This window comes from Cervus elaphus, chromosome X, assembly GCF_910594005.1.
Source record: "Cervus elaphus chromosome X, mCerEla1.1, whole genome shotgun sequence".
In the NCBI taxonomy this organism is placed as follows: domain Eukaryota; kingdom Metazoa; phylum Chordata; class Mammalia; order Artiodactyla; family Cervidae; genus Cervus; species Cervus elaphus.
This window is the reverse complement of record NC_057848.1, coordinates 157,150,493-157,171,174: the sequence shown is the minus strand read 5'-3', so window position 1 is coordinate 157,171,174 and position 20,682 is coordinate 157,150,493. Positions and strand designations below refer to the sequence as shown.

At 38.3% G+C, this 20,682-nt stretch overlaps 1 protein-coding gene across 5 annotated transcripts in view; it reads left to right on the top strand.

The window, feature by feature from the left end:
• PPEF1 (protein phosphatase with EF-hand domain 1) overlaps nt 1–20,682 on the top strand; it is a 115,871-nt gene that overhangs the window by 19,597 nt on the left and 75,592 nt on the right. For all 5 annotated transcript variants that reach the window (XM_043897090.1, XM_043897091.1, XM_043897089.1 and 2 more), the window contains 2 exons: nt 14,694–14,821; nt 17,455–17,515. In XM_043897090.1, coding sequence (XP_043753025.1) covers nt 14,766–14,821; nt 17,455–17,515 — 117 coding nt within the window. In that variant the 5' untranslated portion in view covers nt 14,694–14,765. The remainder of the gene's footprint in view (nt 1–14,693; nt 14,822–17,454; nt 17,516–20,682) is intronic.

The following is a 20,682-nucleotide window of genomic DNA, read 5'->3' as shown; positions in this document are numbered from 1 at the left end:
CCGTTGTGTATATGTACCACAACTTCCTTATCCATTCATCTGCCAATGGATATCTAGTTTGCTTTCATGTCCTAGCTATTGTAAATAGTGCTGCAGTTAACAGTGAGGTACATGTGTCTCTTTCAGTTCTGGTTTTCTTGGGATACATGCCCAGCAGTGGGATTGCTGGATCCTATAGCAGATTTATGCCAAGTTTTTTAAGGAATCTGCCTGCTGTTCTTCATAGTGGCTCTACCAGTTTGCATTCCCACCAACAGTGTAAGAGAGTTTCGTTTTCTCCACACCCTCTCTAGCATTTATTGTTTGTAGACATTTTGATGATGGCCATTCTGACCAGTGTGAGATGACCAATTCAATATTATGATCTTAAAGTTATCAGAAACTTGTGTTTGCCAAATCATTTCCGTGAATCTCCTTGAAGATGGGTCACTTCTGCAGCAACATTTTTGCAGAAGCATCTGAGTAAAATAATAACTGTAAATGACAGAAGACTTTAAAAAATGCCCATTGTTAGAGATCTAATGAGAATTTATTATAATGGAACTGACAAGGAAATGTGGTTATTTCTGTGACACTCAACATTGTAAAATGATAACTGGAATTATGATAATACTATTCCTGGACATTTCATTCAAACTTTAGGAATTGCATATGGTTTCTGGAACATTTATAACTTATACAACATAAAGGCTTAGTATTACTTCTTATTTGATGATTCTTGCTATGTAACTTAACATATCAAACAAGTCTGATTAGTTTAGCATCTTCATTTTTTTGAGGAGAGGAAACAAATCTCTTGAGATACTCTAGAGGCCCTCTGGAAAATACCAAGGCTAGTTCGAGGTTAAAAAACTTCATTCAGAATTTTATTTTGGGGAGGCTTGTCAGAATTTAAACAGTTTTAAAACACTTGTCAAATAGGATCATAGGTCACTGAGAAATGATACTTAGTTATCCATTTAATCATAGTGACAAAGACTTTGCAGGAAAACACAGTTATTTTTTAAACACCTTCACTTCAGTTCAGTTCAGTTGCTCAGTCGTGTCCGACTCTTTGCGACCCCATGAATTGCAGCATGCCAGGCCTCCCTGTCCATCACCAGCTCCCGGAGTTTACTCAAACTCATGCCCATCGAGTCGGCGATGCCATCCAGCCATCTCATCCTCTGTCACCCCCTTCTCCTCCTGCCCTCAATCTTTCCCAGCATCAGGGTCTTTTCCAATGAGTCAATTCTTCTCATGAGGTGGCCGAAGTGCTGGAGTTTCAGCTTCAGCATCAGTCCTTCCAGTGAACACCCAGGACTGATCTCCTTCAGGATGGACTGGTTGGATCTCCTTGCAGTCCAAGGGACTCTCAAGAGTCTTCTCCAACACCACAGTTCAAAAGCATCAATTTTTCGGCACTCAGCTATCTTCACAGGCCAACTCTCACATCCATACATGACCACTGGAAAAATCATAGCCTTGACCAGATGTGGACCTTTGTTGGCAAAGTAATGTCTCTGCTTTTTAATATGCTATCTAGGTTGGTCATAACTTTCCTTCCAAGGAGTAAGAGTCTTTTAATTTCATGGCTGTAGTGACCATCTGCAATGATTTTGGAGCCCCCAAAAATAAAGTCTGACACTGTTTCCACTGTCTCCCCATCTGTTTCCCATGAGGTGATGGGACCAGATGCCATGATCTTAGTTTTCTGAATGTTAAGCTTTAAGCCAACTTTTTCACTCTCCTCTTTCACTTTCATCAAGAGGCTTTTTAGTTCCTCTTCACTCTCGGCCATAAGGGTGGTGTCATCTGCATATCTGAGGTTATTGATATTTCTCCCGGCAATCTTGATTCCAGCTTGTGCTTCTTCCAGGCCAGCGTTTCTCATGATGTATTCTGCATATAAGTTAAATAAGCAGGGTGACAATATACAGCCTTGACGTACTCCTTTTCCTATTTGGAACCAGTCTGTTGTTCCATGTCCAGTTCTAACTGTTGCTTCCTGGCCTGCATACAGGTTTCTCAAGAGGCAGGTCAGGTGGTCTGGTATTCCCATCTCTTTAAACACCTTAGATCTTTAAAAAAATTTTTTTATTTTGCATGGGGATATAGCCAATTAACAATGTTGTGATATTTTCAGGTGAACAGCAAAGGGACTCAGCCACACATATACATGTATCCATTCTCCCCCAAACTTTCCTCCCATCCAGGCTGCCACATAACACTGAGCAGAGTTCCATGTGTTATACAGTAGGCCCTTGTTGGGTAACCATTCTAAATACAGCAGTAAACACCTTAGATCTTTTAATAGAGAAGATTCAGCTTTCTTTAGTAATCAAAGACCTAATAAAGACAACATGGCAAATTATTTTGACAAAACACAGAATTTTTGTTTTCTAGGCAGGTTACTTTAAAAGGTAAAGAAAAGCTTTTTTCAATGTCTTACTAAGAGAAGACAGGGATTCCCTGGTGGCTCAGAGGGTAAAGAGTCTGCCTGCAATGTGGGAGACCTGAGTTTGATCCCTGGGTCAGGCAGATCCCCTGGAAAAGAAAATGGCAACCCACTCTAGTATTCTTGCCTGGAAAATGCCATGGACGGAGGAGGAGCCTGGCGGGCTACAGTCCATAGGGTTATAAAGAGTCAGACACGACTGAGCAGCTTCACTTTCAAGAGAAGACAAAGAATCCAATAAACCTGTGCTTTTAACAAAGAGAAAACCAAATTAAAAACTCATCTTTTTTTTTTTTAATTAAATGAATTGATTTTAATCTTAGTCATCTTGACCACACATAAAATTGTTTTGTGAGATTTGGGGGCACAAGTTTTTACAAAAACTTTCTTTTTTAGCATTCAAATCTTGTCCTATTTTTTTTTCTCTTTCTCCTGAAATAACCTCACTTTAGGATAAAATTGCTTTCCTTTCCCTCAACAACATGCGTTTCCTTTCCTAATACCTTCTTTTGCTAAAAGCATACATCTTACTTTCTTTGTATACAGAGATAATTTCCCTGATTTTTAGTAGCTTTCATTACATATATTAGAATTCTTAATCCTTCAAAACCCTAATTTTATTGAAAATAAAGAAGTAACCAATTATGAACTCTCTTTTAGCATTCTATGGTTTGGTAAATTTCTAAATACTTTTTATAATTTTTTATACTTCTTATAATTAAATTTTCACTCAGTATATTTTTCAGTGTGGCAGAAGCTATGTTTACTAGGAGACCTAAATATCTTTAGTTTCCCTGTAAAAGGAAGCCAAAAGCAGTAAACCTATGTTCAGTAATCAATATTTCCTTATTTTACCTTACTTGGAAATGATCTGGATATTCAGTGACTGTGTATCATTTAGGCTTCCCTGGTGGCTCAGACGGTAAAGTGTTTGCCTGCAATTCGGGAGACCTGGGTTTGATCCCTGGGTTGGGAAGATCCCCTGGAGAAGGAAATGGCAACCCACTCCAGTACTCTTGCCTGGAAAATCCCATGGACAGAGGAGCCTGGTAGGCTACACTCCATGGGGTTGCAAAGAGTTGGACACGACTGAGTCACTTCACTTCACTTCATCCATCATTTAATTTAATTTAGCTTGGCAAAACTTTAAGGTTTCAAGTTACCAAAAAGATTTGGAGAAACCATTAAGGAAAGTTCACCTAAAAACTTTTATCCTATTTGTATCCATTCAATTTACTTATTTCACTTAATTTGTATAAGTGCTTCATTTCTTTGAGCCAGTTACATAGAGCTCTCTTACATATTAATTTTGGCAGTACCCTCTGAAGGTAGAAAATACTGTACATCTATAATACACACATAGACACACATAAATAGACAGTTGCTAGAAGGGACCTTATAGCTTCTGTTTTAAAATTACTGCTATGAATTGGGTACAGTAATTCACTAGTTGTAAAATAAATTGAATCTAAATTGTTTTTCTGGTAGGTAGAGCAAGCTAAGGTTATCTGCTCAGGTGGGTAAAGCATTTTTACTAATATTTTTTTGGGGAAGACAGAAGATTTTTTATTTGCCTATTTTTTATTTGACTGTTTTCCCTTTCCTTTACCATAAGGAAACTGTCAAATGAAAAAGTTCACAGAACATTTATATCTCAAAGGTACAGAAAAAGAATGCAAGTTCCGCTAAGGGGTACTTTGGTTTCCTAAGGCCAGATTTTCTTTTTTTTTTTTTTTACAAAACTTACAAGCTTTTTGAGATAAATAGGGGAGGTTTAGTCAGTTCAGTTGTTCAGTCGTGTCCGACTCTTTGCGATCCCATGAACTGCAGCACACCAGGCCTCCCTGTCCATCATCAACTCCCGGAATTTACCCAAACCCATGTCCATTGAGTCGGTGATGCCATCCAACCATCTCATCCTCTGTCGTTCCCTTCTCCTCCTGCCCCCAATCTTTCCCAGCATCAGGGTCTTTTCCAATGAGTCAGCTCTTCGCATCAGGTGGCCAAAGTATTGGAGTTTCAGCTTCAGCATCAGTCTTTCCAATGAACACCCAGGACGGATCTCCTTTAGGATGGACTGGTTGGATCTCCTTGCAGTCCAGGGGACTCTCTAGAGTCTTCTCCAACACCACAGTTCAAAAGCATCAGTTCTTCGGCGCTCAGCTTTCTTTATGGGGACTGGTAAAAGGAATAGGTAGACTGTGAACTGCCTCTGGGGTTGTATTTCCAGTTTTACAAAGATTTGTAAATAAGGATAGTTGCTTTCATTTCCTCAGGGAATTGGGTTGCAACTTAAAATGACATCATAGGCTGATCCTCTCATCAGCTACATTATTCTTAATTTGTTTTCTTCTGTGTGTGTACACACACACACACACACCCCACACACCCCTCTATATATCAGGGACAAGATTTCTAACCTAGATGGAAATTAAAAGATTTCTGTGTTCTGGACTTAGAGCTGTTTGCCTTTGAAAGGTTTTGGTAAATCCTTTCACAAAGGCTTTAGAAGGTTTTTCTTTCCCTCTGGGTACATAGTTTCATTTTGGTTTAGTGGAGACCTAAAAAAATATTCCTATCAGGCTCTGAATATCAGCTTTCACTTTCTGACCAACTTCCGACCATAGTGCTACTTTATTTTTTTTTCCATTTATTTTTATTCATAGAGCTACTTTAAAAAAATCCTTTAAAATATCTTGTCAGTTTTCACTTGGGACAAACAGTAAGCATTTACCAATTTTCAGTTGGGATAGGCAGTAAATGTTGACAACCCCTTGGACTTAAGAGGCATCCCCATAGAAGGTACAAAATTTTTTTTTAATTTTTTTCTCTTTTTGGGTACTATAAGCAGTGATGTGGGAGAGCTGACTCTGGGAAGAATTCTCACCCTTAGCTGGCTTCTGCCAGTTTTCCCAGGATCCCATCTGCAGACTCCGAAGGGGATTTAAAGTAGACGGTATAGCTCCAATATCTACCAGACGCCAAGATTTTTCACTAATTTAATTTTAGTTTCCCTTGCTGTTTAAGGGAATAACATAGCAGTTTCCCCATAAAGTCCCTTAGAGTCTCATCAAGTCTGAGAGGGATCCACATGAGGGCACTCCTTCAAGGGTAGATATGGGGGTGTAAGTCCAGTAACTTGGCCGACTTTCAAGGTCTTGTAGTCTCTTTAGAGTGAAAAGATGGTTTAGACTGAGGATTACTAGAAGGAGTACTCAACTAGAGGAGAAAAGGTGGGGGGTAGTACGAGTTGAATCTGTCTTGCAGGCTTTTGTTTTAGGTATCTCTTGTGTCTAATTTTTTGTTGGCCTTTTTCAGTGAATTTTTCAATGAAGCTATTCTGGAGTTATGAAGCTTTTTGGAATTCTACATACCAATTAAAATAGATGTCCCATTTTGTTTGTTTAGGAACCCTGCTTTCAAGTGCACTTCTTAAATGATCTTATCTAATTGGAATGTTCCTCTTAATGGCCCTTGTAATTTCCCTGAGGGCTGGTAGCAGTTTAGTAGGATCTTCAGCTGCAGATGAAGTTCAACCCATATTGCTGTCCAGCCATATCTCGCTGCACATGGGGTACAACCCACATTTCTTTCAGCCATATTTTGGGGCCCCTAACCTGATGGCTCTCACACTAAGTTCCCAGGATCCAAAACAACAATCTTGTCTAATTCCAGGTTGTTTTTGATAAGATTTTGTCATTTTTTGTAGATATTTAAAACTTCGCGAACCAGTTTTTAGACATAAAATAAACATATGTGTCAGAAAGTGGCACACTCAAGTCCTTGAATTTAAGGACCCTAGTTGTTGTTGTTATTTATTTATTTTTAGTTAAGCCTTTGGATCTCTCAGAGCTAAGAAAGACGAATATGCTGCTGTATTGAAGATTGCGTGATGTTTTACAGTGTAACTCATTACACAAATTTTCTTGAGGTTGGCAGGCAACCTAATGTCGATCTAACCCATTCAGTGACCACCTTGTCCTAACATGAGGGTATTTTAGAGTTAGGTGGCAAGTACTTTGATAGCTTTCCAAGTACTCGACTTATGCCCACCAATTTTCACAGCTTTTTTCTTTTTTTTTTTAGCTTCCAAGATTTCTATTAGCAGTAGCCTTTATCCATACAAAACAAGACAAACAGTCATGTGCACTTCATCACAACAGCCATAACCGAGATGTTAACAGTGAACTGGCCAAGAGAAGGCACTGTGTGCACCGCCAGCAATTCCCAAATTGGCAACTGGGAACTGGGGAAAAGTCACAGCCAGCAGACCCCCAAAATGAGGACTGTGGATTGGCCTGGGTTTCCAAAAAGGGGTAATATATACTGGAAAACCAGTTAGATCAGGAGCTTCATGCAACGAGAGCAGAACTCAAAACAGAGAGGAAATTACCCACAGCCCTCAGAAGTGGTGAGAAAGACAGAACTCAGAAGTGTTTGTGAGTACCACGCCTTTGTTTCTCATAGTCTCTAAAGTCATGGAAAGTCTCCTTCAGTCCTGCTGGTGCCACCACCAAATCTGTTAAAAAAAAAAAAAATTCAACTGAGTAAATTTGAAGATCTAATTGACTTTTTTCAGTGGTTCATGAATGGGGCAGCATCCTATCTAGAAAATAAAAAGCTTCAAAAAGCTGTAGAAGAGCAGAGGTTTTTAAAGGCAGAAAGGGGTAAGATAAAGAAGTCATAAGCAAAAAGAAAGGAATATTTCAGGCAAGGTGACCTTCCTTTGGGAGAAGATAGGCATCTATCAGATTGATTACCTTACTAGTGCTGGCCAGGAAATTCTAGGCTGGTTAAGATTACATTTGCTGGAGAGGCTGAAAATACAATTAGGTTAGGTATTATGTCTTGGTTTATTGACATGGAGCTTAGCACAGATCTCTCCATTTTGGGCCTGTTGTTTCTTTTTTAACAGAAGCAAATATTTCTTTAATTCTTGTAATAACATCTAGTTAACTTAGCTGTTTTAAAAAATCTAACAAATCAAACTATTCATAGCTTCATGAGGCATCCCTTCCCTTTACCCCTGGCTCTGTATCCCCCCAACTCCACTATTTCCTAGTGTTAACTTCTTTCTAATGCTATATATTTGAATATGGGACTTTCATGGAAAAACAATGAACGCCACTGTTTCCTTTATCTTTGTTGTTCTTTAGAGAATTTTCTGAAAGAAAATTTAGAGGGGTCCTTGTCATCCTTCTTCTTACTATTGCTGGAAGATGCTTGGTTATAATTGCCATCAAGCATTCTTTACTGGCACTGTGTAGTCTAGCAAAAATCCCTGTGAGCTGGGACGTCTTTCATTTTCCTCTTTAGTGAAATGGGACATTGGATAAGACATTCTTTAAAGTTCTTTCCACTCAAAGGACAGTCACTGTACTCTATAGCTACAGGTGACATGTAGACATAAGAGACGTTGATTTTCCCCTTTGCCTCGCTTGCTCATTCCCTTTAGCTTGTTACTCCGTTAACATTTTCACAGGTTCTAGTGCCTTTCCTTTTTTTTTTTTTTTGAAGAGGGAATTTGACCATTCTGCTTTGTTTTTCTGCCACCATCTTATTTTTAAAAATTGCAAACCTTCAGAGAAGATGAAAGAGTAATACAGTGGATATCCATATACTTTACCTAAATTCACAAGTTGTTAATTTACCATTCTCTCTCTCCCTCTTTTTTCTCTCTCTCTCCCTCCTTTCTCTCTGGCTCCATTGCCTTCTCTATTTGAAAGTAAGTTGTAGACATCATGGTATTAACCTCTGTATACTTTACCATTAATGTCCTAAATGGACAGGAGTGATGCTGAAGCAGAAACTCCAATACTTTGGCCACCTGATGCGAAGAGCTGGCTCATTTGAAAAGACCGTGATGCTGGGAAAGATTGAGGGCAGGAAGAGAAGGGGACGACAGAGGATGAGATGGTTGGATGGCATCACCGACTCAATGGACATGGGTTTGGGTAAACTCCAGCAGTTGATGATGGACAGGGAGGGCTGGCGTGCTGCAGTCCATGGGGTCGCAAAGAGTCAGACACGACTGAGCAACTGAACTGAGTGTCCTAAAAGAGGCATATTCTCTTACATAACTATAATACTATATTACACTGAAAAAATTAATAGAGTAATATTTTCTGGCATGTAATTCATATTCAGAATTCCCCAGTTGTGCAGAAGTGCCCTTTGTGGCTGTGTTTTCTTTCCCTTTGGAAGAAGAGCCTTGCCTAGCCTTCTTGTTCCCTCCGTCCACTCTGCTTTCTCTCCTTTTCCGAGCTTGCCCCTGAAGGGTGCATTCACACCGCTGTCTCCTGCGTTTTTATTTATCCCACCCTGTGGAATATGATTTAGACAAGTTCTTGAATGACCTCGAAATCCCATGGAGCATTTTCAGTACTTATTTTGCTTGACTTCCTGGCAATACCTGGCCCTCCTGTATACTCCCATCTTAAAATACTCAATGGTCCTTAGCTTCAGTGACAGCCTCTTCTCCTGGTTTTCCTATTATGTCTCTGTTTGAACTGTTTATGAGAGCTCCATTTTCTCCTAACTTTTAAATATTGGGGCTCCTCTGGGTTTCTCTCGGCTCTAATGCTCTCCTTGGGTGACTTTACTCCTGTGGCTTTAATTACCATCAGTATGTCAAAGCTGCTGTATCTTTATTTTCAGCTCATATCACATACTATAAACTCTGGTTTGTTGGCCTCAATTGGGAATCATTTTAGACAAGTACATTTCTTTGTAAAAGGAGACTACTGTCTCCATCTGACATTATGATCCCTCTCAATAACAATTTATAGTTACTCACTTTTTAATATGATAACGTGTTGGCCTTATTGTTTATGTAGGATTGACACTACAAACAGTTATTGCTTACATGAAACAGGCAAATAAAAAGCCAATCAACCTTCTTGTTCTTTATACCACTTAAATTCATCTTCATCTTTTCTCTTTTTACTGTGTGATTAATCCATCTTTGCTTTAGAGATGTCAAGTATGATGAGACTCTGACATTGACTCTCTAGATAGCCACTCTAGTACTTTAGAAGGTAGAAGGTAGTGCTGAAAGGATATGAAGTCCCACTTCTTTACTTTTTTGGGCCAAATTTCAGCCTTGACTAAATTCACCAAGAAGCCAGCCTTATAGTTGGATCCTGTTCATTACTAGAAAATCCTGTTACAGATACGTATCAATTCAATATAAGAAAGGGCAGTACCTCAGCCTTAATTGCCAATTTTAGGTATACCTTGTTTTATTGCACTTTGCTTTATTGTGCTTTGCAGATATTATATTTTTTACAAATTGAGGTTTGTAGCAATCCTATTGGCACCATTTTTCCAGCAGCGTTTGTTCACTTCATGTCTCTCTGTGTCATATTTTGACAATTCTGACAGTATTTTCAACCTTTCCGTTTTCTTATGGTTGTTAGCAGTGATCTGTGATCAGTGATCCTTGATGTTACTATTGTAATTGTTTTGACATTTTTTAGCAATAAAGTATTTTTTAAATTAAGGTATGTACATTTTTAAAGACAATGCTATTGTACGCTTAGTAGGATACAATATAGTATAAACATAACTTTTATATGTACTGGGGAAAAATTTATGTGACTATCTTTATTGCATTATTTATTGTATTGTGGTTGTCTGGAACCTAAATCTCTCCAAGGTATGCCTGTGTTTCCTATAATCAGAACACTTCTATATGATTATGGCTTTATATTGCATTATCTTTCTAGCAGCTGCAAGATTTGAAGATTTAATGCTAATTATATTTGATCTTGGGTGAATGAATATGGCAGTATAACTCCAATTAGTAATTAATAACAAAGAAGACGTAAAACGAAATTGTAGTTAAGGTATTTAATTTTTTTTCTTGAGTGAGGATTAAAGGTCGTTATTGAATTGTTGAGTACAGCATACTTCTTACAAGAAAGTATTTTAGTGATTAAAAATAATAGTAAATCTTTTACATAGCTAAATTTATTATACAATAATTACTTAAAAATTTTTTATTTTTATGATAATAATTGTTTTAGAACAATCATTCTGCTGCTCCTTTTCAGCTGCTTCCTCCCATTTCCTGGCTACCATGGCCACCTGGAACACCTCGACCTCTCTGGGATCTTTATGATCAAATGATCGTTATCCTGTTCTCATAATCTCTCAATTTTCATTGAATCTTCTGGACTTCCCATTGTCTCTGTATCCCCACCCCTTCTTATCTTCACTTTTATCCCCATCCATTTCTCCCCATCTTCTGTTGGCTATTCCTTGAACCAGTTAACAAATGTACACAGTAATCATGTTTTAGGCCATTTAAAGGAAGAGTAATAGGTGAATTGTTTGTTCCTAGATCAGTTGCTAGCAAACTTTGGCTATATTTTCTTTTTTTAATTATTAAATTTATTAATTTATTTTAAAATGAAACAAAGATGAATATTTTTAATGGTAAAAGGTAAAACTCACAAAGAAAATAGACAGCTATTTCTTCTGATTTTTGCTTTTGTCTAATGGTTTATGATGGCTATAGTTTCTTGATGGGAAAGCCAAGGATATTAGTAATTGACTTGGATTTTTCTACAAGGATAATTCAGATTTTTTTTTATTTGAGTCTTTAGAATTAGTCTTTTGTGCCCAGAAGGTTCTGATTTGAGTGTTCACAATTTCACATCCTATTTTATCCTTTAATGGTTATTTTCAGCTTTGCTATAGGCTTGGTAGGCTGCAGCTGGGGCATTACAAAAAAAAAAATACGAGGAATGAATTAGAGTATTTTATAATTGGAAAGAATCTTAGAGATAATTCCAAATTCTCATTGTTCATATGAGAAATTGAGGACCAGAGAGGTTAAGTGATTTGCCTGAGGTTACACAGTTGGCACCTGGTTGAGTTAGGACCTAAATGGAAATCTCCAGATACAAATTCAGAACTTATTTTTATTATCCCATGTGAATGGGTTGGTGGGTGGGCAAGCATGTGAGTAATTAAAAAGTCAGAGAAATGACTTCTGTTTCTTCCCCTTCTCTGACTGGAAGGCCAGATGTTTCCAAGAATAATAAAACTATGATATCTTTTGTCATTTGGAAAAGTGATAGTTTTGTTTAAAGTATCTGTCATTGTTTGAAGACTGGACCTCAGGCTTTCCTCTTATTTCTTTCTTGTTTAAGAAAAATGCTTTCCAGGGACAAGGATGCTGTATTGTGCGCTTGCTGGCAGGGATGCCAGGGTTTGTGGAGGAGCGAGCCTTGCAGGGTCCCTGCCTTGCTTGCTGCTCAGGAAGCAGGCTTTGTGACCATCTCCTGTCTGCTGGGCGTGTATGTGCTTTGACCTGTTTTTCCGATGAAGTTGGAAGTCTCACTGGGACAGCCATACACTCTAGCAGATGGCAGATACCTGTAAACAAAAGTGACAGTGAAAACTGTGGTCCCAGAATTGAGCCATACCCTAGTCTCTCTGTGCTTTGAACAGCTGAGGCAAGAGACGCTTTCCCTCCTTGTTTAAAGTCTTTTGCTTCTAGATGGTTCATTCTTTTTCCAATTCATTTGAATTCATTTTAATCAGCTGTATCACACTCGTGTCTCTCTCCTGACTTAAAGTTACATTAAATATTCACTCATCCTGTTGCCTCCTCAGGAGGCCTCTGCCAGCAGAATTTCAAAAGCAGAGTCTTTAAATGCCTTATCATTCTGAATATAAAACTTCTTATTTAAAGGACTGTCGAATAAACTCCTATTTAAAAAACCAAACGAAGCATAAGATTCACCAATTAGCATGAAGAGAAACACAAGACAGTAAGTTTTAACTGAACAGTAATTTAATTCATTCATTCAGTCATTTAATAAATGTTTATTGCACATTTACTATGTTCCAGGGATGGTTCCAGACCCAGGGGACATAGCAGCTAACTCTGTGGACCAAAATCCCAGCTTTAATGGAGATTACATTCTAGTGAAAGGAGACAGTAACAAATGGGTGAAACATATGCTCTATCAGATGGTGACACGTGCTGTGGAGAGAAAATAAAGGAGATAGGCAGTGGGGGGTTGGGTGCCATTTTACAAGGGGTAGTCAGGAAAGGCCTCACTGAGAAGGTGATGTTTGAGCCAAGACTGTGGACTTTGAGGGAGTCTTGTGCATCCTGGTTTCCTCAAGAAAGTCTTTGAGGGTACTAGAAGTTGCTAGCCTCTCTGAAGCTGAAGTTTCCTTATGTGTAACATGGAGATGATAATACCTGTGGGACTAAATGTCTTATAGTAGACTATTGAACTTATGGTGCTACTTTGCTCTACTGTTAGTTATAGAAATAACAATAAATTTGATTTTTGTTTTGTTTTGTTAATACTAAATAGAAGAGACTTTAGTGGTCATTTATTCTACTACATCACTACGCAGATGAAAAGGCACTGAAAAGATCAATGGCTCTATGGAAGTTAAGATCTTGGGCTATGGGGTCTTTGAGACCTGGGTTCAATTCATTGCTGTCCATTTCCACTTACTGGTTACGTGCCCTTAAGTAAGTCTCCCCTAGCTTCACAGAGTGGCAAGGACTGACTACAGAGATGAGTTCCTTGCCTGGCCCTCAGTATGTGCCCAGTAAATAGCCCTGGAAGAGTTCTGTTATGCTTGGTGAGCAGAGAGCCCCTGAGATGGGAGTTGGTTGATCATGATGATGACTGCCCCACAGAAGAGACTTTGCGGGTGTGCCTGGGCTGCACACAATGATATGGTGAGAACACTTGAGTTTTCCGACATTGTACTGCCAGTTACTTGCTTTGTGATATTGAACGTCACTTGATTTCTTCTCCCTGTGGTTTTCCCCTGTAAAGGTGATGATACTTGACCTTATGCCTATTTCCTGGGGTTTTCTGGAAGCTGAATAATGAAATGACAGTCTCTGGAACCTGACAGCCTTGGAGAAGTTCATAAACAGACACCCTCAGATGACTAGTGTATACTCGTTGTACCACAGCAGTGCTAAACTGAGAGGCTGGATCGCAGCTTTCCGAACTCAAATTGTTCTTATTAGAGTCAACTCTTAATTCTTAAGTGCTAACTGGGAAAAATTATAGTCTGAATAAAAGGAGCCAGCTGGTGTTGATTACTTGTCACTCTAAAAGTTGAGCAAGGCATAAGAGACTATAGTTTAAATCTCATTATCTCTCACCTGATTTCTTTCTTCAAAGCTGTGAAGCTGCAGGATGGTTCAGAGGCTCCCAGCCCCAGAAGAGAGCCAGTGTGCCTGAATAATCTACAAGCAAGACAATACTTGTCACTATAGTTGCCATTTATTTATCAAGTGTTTTACACTGGGCATTGGACTAAACTGTTCACCTATGGTATCTCATTTCATCCTCATAGTAACTGGGAAGGAAGAGGCGGGAGTGTTCTTTTATCAGTTGAATCACAGGTGAAGAAGGTGGAGTGAATCATACTTCTCAGTATGTTGTACATTGTCATACTGGTCTGCACAAGACTGTTTCTTAGGGTAGTTCACTTTAACCGTGTACTCTTATGCTCATTCATTTACCCACCCCTCACAAATAACCAATCTCTTATTTTTAGTATCTTTTCCTTTCTGTATATTCTTATGAAACATATCTTGTGGTTTCATGTGTGTTTAAAATTTATATAAAATGGTATGTTATATTTCATTCTGTCTCTATAATTTTCTAATAACTGTTCTGACTGAAGTACTATATTTTTAAGACCCATCCACATTGTAATATATTGCTTCCAGTTGTGGCATAATACTCCATGGTGTGCATCCACCACAATCACATCTTCTCCTTCCTAGCAGTGGACAGCCAGGCTGCATTGGTGTCAAACTCCCTATTGCCACCAGCAAAGAATTACTGTATCCCTATATGTCTCCTTTATGACCTGTGTGAGAATTGCTTTGGGGTGTATAGTGAAGGATGGAATTGCTACTTCATAGGGCATGCATAGACTTCATATGCCTAAGTAGTGCCGGAGAAGGAAACTAAAGCTGTGAAAGCTCTAATAACTTTCCCGAAATCGCATAGACAGTAATCAGCAGAGATAGGATTAAAAAATTCTACTCTAACGGCTGTGTCATCATTAGTCCTATTTGAGACTTGAGGACATTGTACAAAAGCATAAAGTTACATCTCATTGTCTGTAGTTTTTATGTTCTTAGAACCTAGGAATCCAGGTGGACTGATTTTTTTTCTGAAGCACCTATCGGTGCCCCCATAGCTCCATAGTAACTGTTTTTCTTTGTCTTTCATATCCTGTGGGTCTGCAGCACTAAAAGCCGCATTGGTCATACAGAACTGGTACCGAGGTTACAGAGCCCGATTGAAGACCAGACAACGCTATGCCCTCACCATCTTCCAGTCCATCGAATACGCTGATGAGCAAGGCCAGTTGCAGGTCTGTTTTGCAAGCTTGTCTCTTCTTTTGATAAAATGCTTCTCTTTACTCCTATTGTTGAAAGCATGAAAGGTTGAGTCCATTTTAATAGCGGAGGAACCTTGGTGAAAGACTTTTATAGAGGATATAGTGACATTGTTTTGGAACTAGCTATTGAGAGAGTATGATTTGGGAACAGGATGGTGTTTTTCAGTTCTGAAGTTCATATTTTTAAGACAGCTGCTAGATGTCCAGCTAACTAATAAATGGTCGTCTTCTTTTTTTCAATATGTGCCCTATTAGTAAAGTTGCTACTTCATGAAGTAAAAAATACTTTAAGGAGTTAAATAAATGGAAGAATATCCTGGGGTCAAACATAGGAAAATTCTAGAAGAAAATATAGATGGGTGGGGAAAGACTTTTTCAAGCTTTCAAAAGCAATATGTAAATCCAACTTTAACAATAAAAAGATCTCAGAAAGATCTACAATATGTTTGTTAATGAAAAATCAACTTGTGGAACAATATGAAGAATTTTATCCCATATATGTGAAAGAAAATGCAACATACAGTAAAAGTTTGGAAAATGATATACAGTAAATATTTACTGTGTCTATTTCTGGGAAGAAGTGTGGTATTGGTAGGTGGGAGGGGACTTCTCATTTTTATTCTGTATCATTTGTATTTTTCAATAATCGTATATTTATAAATTATCACACAATATAATTTAAGTAAATTGTTATATGAAAATAATAAATATAATTAAAAGTAATTAAAATTTCAAAAAGAATTAAAGAAATTTCTGAATTTATTCTTGGTAGCTATAAAAATTATATACTATTATTTAGTCAGATAGTCCCTGAACAGTTTACAGCACTGACTGTCCTTTTAAGCACTGTAGAATATAGTGACGGAGATTAAGGGAGAGTGAGCTCTTAAATTGATATGCTTTATACACAAATGTTCCAGTATTAGTACATTCTTTAAATATTGAGTCTTTTTTAATAACAAATTTATCGGGGTATAATTCACCCATTTAAAATAGACAATTTAGTGGCCTTTAGTTTATTCACAAAGTTGGGTAATCATCACCACAATATAGTTTAGAACACTTTCATCACTACCCCCTTCAACAACAACAAAAAACCTCTACACTCATTAGCACTCACTCCCCATTCCTGCCCTCTGCCTTCCCTGACAACTAACTGCTAATCCTTTTTTTGTCTTTCTGGATTTGCCTTTTGTGGCCATTTCAAATAAATAGTCACACAGTATGCGATCTTTTGTGACTGGCTTCTTTCACTGAGCATAATGCCTTCAAGGTTCATCCATGTTATAGCATGTGTCAGTGCTTCCTTCCTCTTTATTGCTGAACGTTATTCTGTTGTATAGATCTAGGACATTTTGTTTATCCTTTCCTTAGTGGATACATCATCTGGGTTGCTTCAACTTTTGTTGTCTATTATGAATAATGCTGCTATGAATATTTGTGTGCAAGTTTTTCTGTGAACATATTTTTTTCAGTTCTCTTAGATATATACCTAGGGGTGGAATTTCTGGGTCATTGAGTGAGTCTGTGTTTAACTTTTTGAGTAATTACTAAATTGTTTTCCAAAGCAGCTGCACCATTTTACATTCCCACCAGCAGTGTGTGAGGGCTTTAATTTTGCCACATCTGTGTCAACATTTATTATTATTTATGTTTTTGATGATAGTCATCCTAGTATATGTGAAGTAGTATCTCATATGTGATTTCTCTTGACTCTTAATTGACAAATCCATCAACAGCTTTAAAATCATACATTTTGGTATTTGTATGGAAGGTTTTCCTTCCCAGATCTACTCCCAGATTGATAAGGTTCCTTAGTGTTCACTCTTCATAGGAGATGAGGCTTGGAAGTTACTTGTGCTGTATACATGCAGGTCTTTGCAGATAATTTGTAGTCACAGAGGCAGTATCTTGGTGATGGTTGGAATGCTGGTAGATTTCCGTCTTTCCTTCCTCCCTCCTTCCCTTCCTTCCTTTCCCAAATATGTTTGACATTTAAGAATATCTCTTAAAAAAAAAAAAGAATATCTCTTACTCTCACCATCAAAAGAAGAACATAATGAAAAAAAAAATCTAGTAGCTGTCTTAGATTGGTTTCTTAGCATCAGAGTCTGAGATAGGGCTTCTTGTACAAGTGACTTCCTGAGAGGGCATTGGCAGGAAAAACCTGTAAGGGAGCGTGAAAAGCAAGACAGGATGGAGGGAAAAGCTAGGCAAAAATATGGTTTCTGGAAAAGTCTGACCTCAGCCTGATCCTGTTGGGAGATCTGAAGTGTGGAATGTGTCAGATTGTCCCACCAATGGCAATGGAGGCGGTGGTCTGGGCTGTGATACCCTTGCTTCAGTTAGTCATTTCCTATGGGCAGTCCCCCAGGAGGGGGATATCTGATATCCTAAGCAACTCTGCAGGGGTAGTACTGCCCATCGGCTGAGGAAAGTCCTGGGGAGGAGGAGGGCCAGCAAAGACGGGACCCAGTAACATCTATGGCAGCTTGGAGATGAGAACCTCAGAGAAGTAAAGGGGACTCACATGGAACACCAACAACGTTTGCCACAGTACCTGTTTGGGGTTCATTAATTGATCGGTGTATTTTTATTTTGTACAGCTCTCCAACTTCTTCTCCTTCATGTTGGAAAACTATACACGTGTGCAGGAGAAAGAGCCAGGTAAGTAGAAACTCTAGTCTTTTGAAAAGCAGTCATTAAATATTGAATTGTCTCATCAAGGAATGTGAACTCTGAAAATGGGAGAACACTAAGAAATTAAAAAGATATTGTCTATGTGACACCAAACAACTGGTGAAATCAGTTCAACTGGCTTTTTCCATCCGATTGGTGTCAACTAAATGACCATTTAGTTTTTTTATTAAAAAAAAAAAATTAGATTTCATTCTACTTTAGTGTGTTGAGTATCTTCTCTGAACCACAACCTACTGATGTACAGTAGTAACTTAGTAAAGAAGATCTTATTTCTTATCCACAGAACTTTTGTGCTGAGAGATCAAAATATCTTGACTATTTCATGAAACAGATCTGAGGGGGTATGGAAGATTAAACATAGTGGGCACCATCATGTTTCTGTTTTCTCCATAGCTAGCTAGCTGTCAGTCTGTCTATTTGTCTGTCATTTATTTAGTCATTCTGGAATGATAACTAAATAAATCATTTCAGATATAGACAATGTAAGTGTGATTCAAAATGATTTTAAAACTATAGTTATTCACAAGCCATGTATTCCTCTTGCAAATTAATCTGCCTGTTATTGTTGTCAAGGTAGACACTTGACTTAGAAACCTATTCTTCTGTAATTTGGACCAGCTATTTTTTGCTCTAGTTAAAAATGTGTATGACATCTAAGAGCATCTTTTAATCTATTGGGCGCCTTTCAAAGTGGCAAAAGAATGGTGTTTTAATGGTATGCTCTGAGCTAAGTACATATGTGTGAAACTAATTGAAGCATTTAATGATCTGTAAAAGGTTTCTGAATGGTAGAATAGCCAAACTGGAGGAGTGGGGAGTGGGTGGAAGTGGGCATTTTGCCATTTTTTTTCTTTTAGATAATTACAATTTGAAGACAGTTTTTTGTGCTTTGTGTTCTTTGGCAAAAACATTTCTGAGAGGAAATATAATAATGATGGAATGAAATAGCCCTCTTTCTGCTAATGACCTAATATTTTAATCTGGACTATGCATCAGAATCGCTGAACGGAGATTCGTAACTACAGATGGCTGGGTTCCAGCCCAAAGATATTTACTCAGGCTCTGTATTTTTAAAAATCTGCTTTTTAAAAAATTCTGTAAGTGATTTAAAAGTATTTTTAAAATTTTATCAGAGAAGGGGACAGTGGTTTATAATCTTATGTAAACTTCTGTGGAAGAAAAGTATACACATTACAGAAAAGTACACAAATGATAAATATATAGCTTAATCAATTTTCTCCCAGTAAACTCAGCCTGTAACATGCCCCCAGAACAAGAAGCAGAGCATCATCGAAACCATGGAAACCCCCTCCCGTCTTCCTATACTCACCACCCAGTCCCTGCACCCCGCCACTACTTTTCTGCCTCCTAGGTTAGTTTTGCTTGTTTTTGAACTTCTCTGTATAAATGAAAGCATATCGTCTGCTTCTTTTACTCGACTTCATATTTGTGAGAGTCATCCATCTGGTCATTCTTATTGCTGAATAATAATTAGTTTTATGAATATACCAAAATTTATCCATTCTACTGTTTATAGACATTTGAGTTGTTTTCAGTTTTGATAATTTAAATGGTGCTACTATGCACATTCTTGTACCTGTCCTTTTTAGTGAACACATGCATTATTTTCTTTTGCTGTATATTCATTTTCAGTTATCTATTGCTGTTAACAACCGCCCCCCCCCCAAATTTAGTGCTTAAAAATAACAGCCATTTTTCTTTTTGCTTGTGATTCTGTGGGTTAGGCATTTGAACAAGGCTCAGTGGGGATGGCTTGTGTGTTGTCTGTGATCAGTTGGGCTCACTCAGCATGGCTGGGTTGGGGAGGGAGGTCCAAATGGTTTTATTCACATGTGTAGGAGTTTGATGTTAGCTATGAACTTGGTTATCTCACTTTTCCTCATGCGGCCTCTGTCCAACAGTATTTCCTGGACTTATTTACATGGCCTCTGGATCCCAGGAGGGCAAAGGGAGAAGCAGCAAGGCCTCTTTGGTCCTCTGCTCAGCAACTCACACAAAATCAGTTCTGCCATATCTTCTTAGTTAAAACAAGCCACAGGACTAGGTGCGGATTCAAAGGGGTTAGGAAAGATCCATCTCTTGAAGGAGCAGTAGCAGCAGCGTTCTATTGTGAAGGGATATGAATTTAAGGAGGAATGATTTGTTGGGGACTCTTATTTATGAAGATGTACCACAACCCAGGAAAGGGGATTTGCAGTTACAGGGCATACATACATATGTTCAGCCTTACTCGGTACTGATAAACAGTTTTACAAAATAGTTGTTACAAGTTATACTGCCAACAGTGTATGAGAGTTCTAGTTGTTCAGTGTCTTCATCAACACTGGAAGTTATCAGTCCTTTTCATGTTAGCCATTCTGGTGGGTATGTAGTGATACCACATTTCTGCTTTAATTGGCATTTCCCTGGTAAGCAGAGAAGTTGCTCACCTGTTTGAATGTTTAGCAGTCATGTGGACATCTGGTTTGTCAAAATGCCTGTTCAGGTCTTTTACCCATTTTTCTTTTGGATTATCTGCCTTTTTCTTACCAATTTGTAGGAGTTCTGTAAGTATTCTGAATATGAGACTGTGAATCTTTGTTAGATAAATTTATTGCAAATATTGATCCTCATCTTTGGCTTTTATCCATCCCCTTAGTCTTTAATCTTTAAGTGGTGTCTTCTGATGAGTAGACATTCTTGATTTTAATGTAGAACAGTTTTTTTCTTTTATGGTTAATGCTTTCTGTATCCTGCTTAAGAAACCTTTGCCTGATATGAGTGTGTGTGTATATGCTCATTTGTGCAAAAATACAGAAGAAACCTACAGGATAAATCAGAAATGAAAGGCAATATTTACCTACAGGGAATGAGGGAATGGAGGGGTGAGTGGGAGCAGGGCAGAAAGAACAGGTAGAATAGGGATTAGGTAGGAGGGATGAGCAGAGAAGGCAATGGCACCCCATCCAGTACTCTTGCCTGGACAATCCCATGGGCAGAGGAGCCTGGTGGGCCGCAGTCCATGGGGTCGCGAAGAGTCGGACACGACTGAGCAACTTCACTTTCACTTTTCACTTTCATGCGTTGGAGAAGGAAATGGCAACCCACTCCAGTGTTCTTGCCTGGAGAATCCC